Source organism: Antrostomus carolinensis, unplaced genomic scaffold (genome assembly GCF_000700745.2).
Source record: "Antrostomus carolinensis isolate BGI_N321 unplaced genomic scaffold, ASM70074v2 scaffold23981, whole genome shotgun sequence".
NCBI lineage: Eukaryota > Metazoa > Chordata > Aves > Caprimulgiformes > Caprimulgidae > Antrostomus > Antrostomus carolinensis.
The window spans coordinates 14,354-15,717 of NW_010295241.1; the positions used below are offsets into that span (position 1 = coordinate 14,354).

The 1,364-nt window shown below is 62.4% G+C and overlaps 1 protein-coding gene across 1 annotated transcript in view; it reads left to right on the forward strand.

Moving 5' to 3' along the window:
• LOC104532663 (extracellular serine/threonine protein kinase FAM20C) overlaps positions 1-438 on the forward strand; it is a 5,298-nt gene extending 4,860 nt beyond the window's left edge. Inside the window, exons 9-10 of the mRNA XM_010177920.2 lie at positions 59-118; positions 204-438. Coding sequence (XP_010176222.2) covers positions 59-118; positions 204-438 — 295 coding nt within the window. The remainder of the gene's footprint in view (positions 1-58; positions 119-203) is intronic.
• Positions 439-1,364: the final 926 nt, after the last annotated feature.

The window sequence follows — 1,364 nt, forward strand, 5'->3', positions numbered from 1 at the left end:
GTTTCTGAGCGGGGGGGTAGGGCTGCCCTGCCCCCCGCCGGTGGGCTTCTTCCCCCAGCTTTGGCACACACTCACGCGATGAACCATCCATCCTGGCCCCCCTCCAGCAGTGCTGCAGGTAAGGGGCTCCCGCTGCCCACCCCAGAGCTGCCACCAGGGACAAGGTCCCTGGGTTGAGACCTCTGCCTCCTCATCTTCGGCAGCATCAAGAAGTCGACCTACCTGCGGCTGCAGCTACTGCCCCCCCACCCCTCCCGCCTGAGTGCCCTGCGGCGGGAGGCCCTGGCCACTGACCCCCTGGCCCCTGTCCTGGCCGAGCCCCACCTGCAGGCGCTGGACCGTAGCCTGGGGAAGGTGCTGGCAGTGGTGGGACGCCGCCTGGCCGGGGCAGCCCACCCAGACAAGGTGCTGGTGGATGATATCGGATCACGAGTGTGATGGGGGACCGGTACCCCGCTGGGTTGGGGTGTTTTGGTGCACTACTGGGGGTGATACGGGGACTGGCATGCAGCTCTGACCCTGTGTAGCATCGGCTTTCGGTGGTGCCGGAGCTGGCAGCGCGATGAACCAGGGAAGCAGGATATGAGGATATCCCAGATGTGGAGGGTATTTAAATAAAAAGGTTGGCCTAGTGGAGAAGACACTGAGCTCTCCCCTACCAGGGCTGCTTTCCCAGTCTTAGCCTGTCCTTGCGTGCCTGGACGTGTTGCTTCAGCCCTCCAAAGCCTTTTAGGAAGGGGTAGGGATTTTTTCTGTCTTTCCCCAGCAAGAGCTGCCAAACTCGAGCAGTTGGCAAGCTCCTTCTGCCTCCCCGGCCCACAGCACAGCAATGCCCTGGTGAGCCCCAAAAGACAGCTGAGGGTCCCCACTGCCAGTGTGGGGAAACTGAGGCACGAGCTCCCAGCCACTCACCGCTTATCCCTGCCCCACTCTTCCCATGCCCACCTGAAAAACCCCACGGCTCTGCCATTGCCATCTCCACCACAGCACTGGGGGTGCAGCAAGGGGGTAAAAACCCCACTCCCTCCCCAGCATCCCCCCAAATCCCCTGGGAGCTGCTGCTGGATCCCTCCCCACCTGAAAAAGGGGCTCTTGGGAGGGGACAGATTGACCTGGGGCCATGCACCCTATTTAGTGCCTGGTGGCTCAGCACCCAGCTTATCCCTTGTGCCTCCCAGGGGGGTTAATCCGCAGCAGAGTTAATGTCAGCTGGGGCAGGTGCCATCGCTACAGCTACTGCCAGTGTCACCAGGACGGGGAACGGGGTTGGCCTTGCAATGACCAGAGATAAAGGTTGCACAGGGGAGGAGGGATGTCCTCCGGCCTGGCCGGTCACCCACGGAGCGATGGGAAGCCAGAGGAAA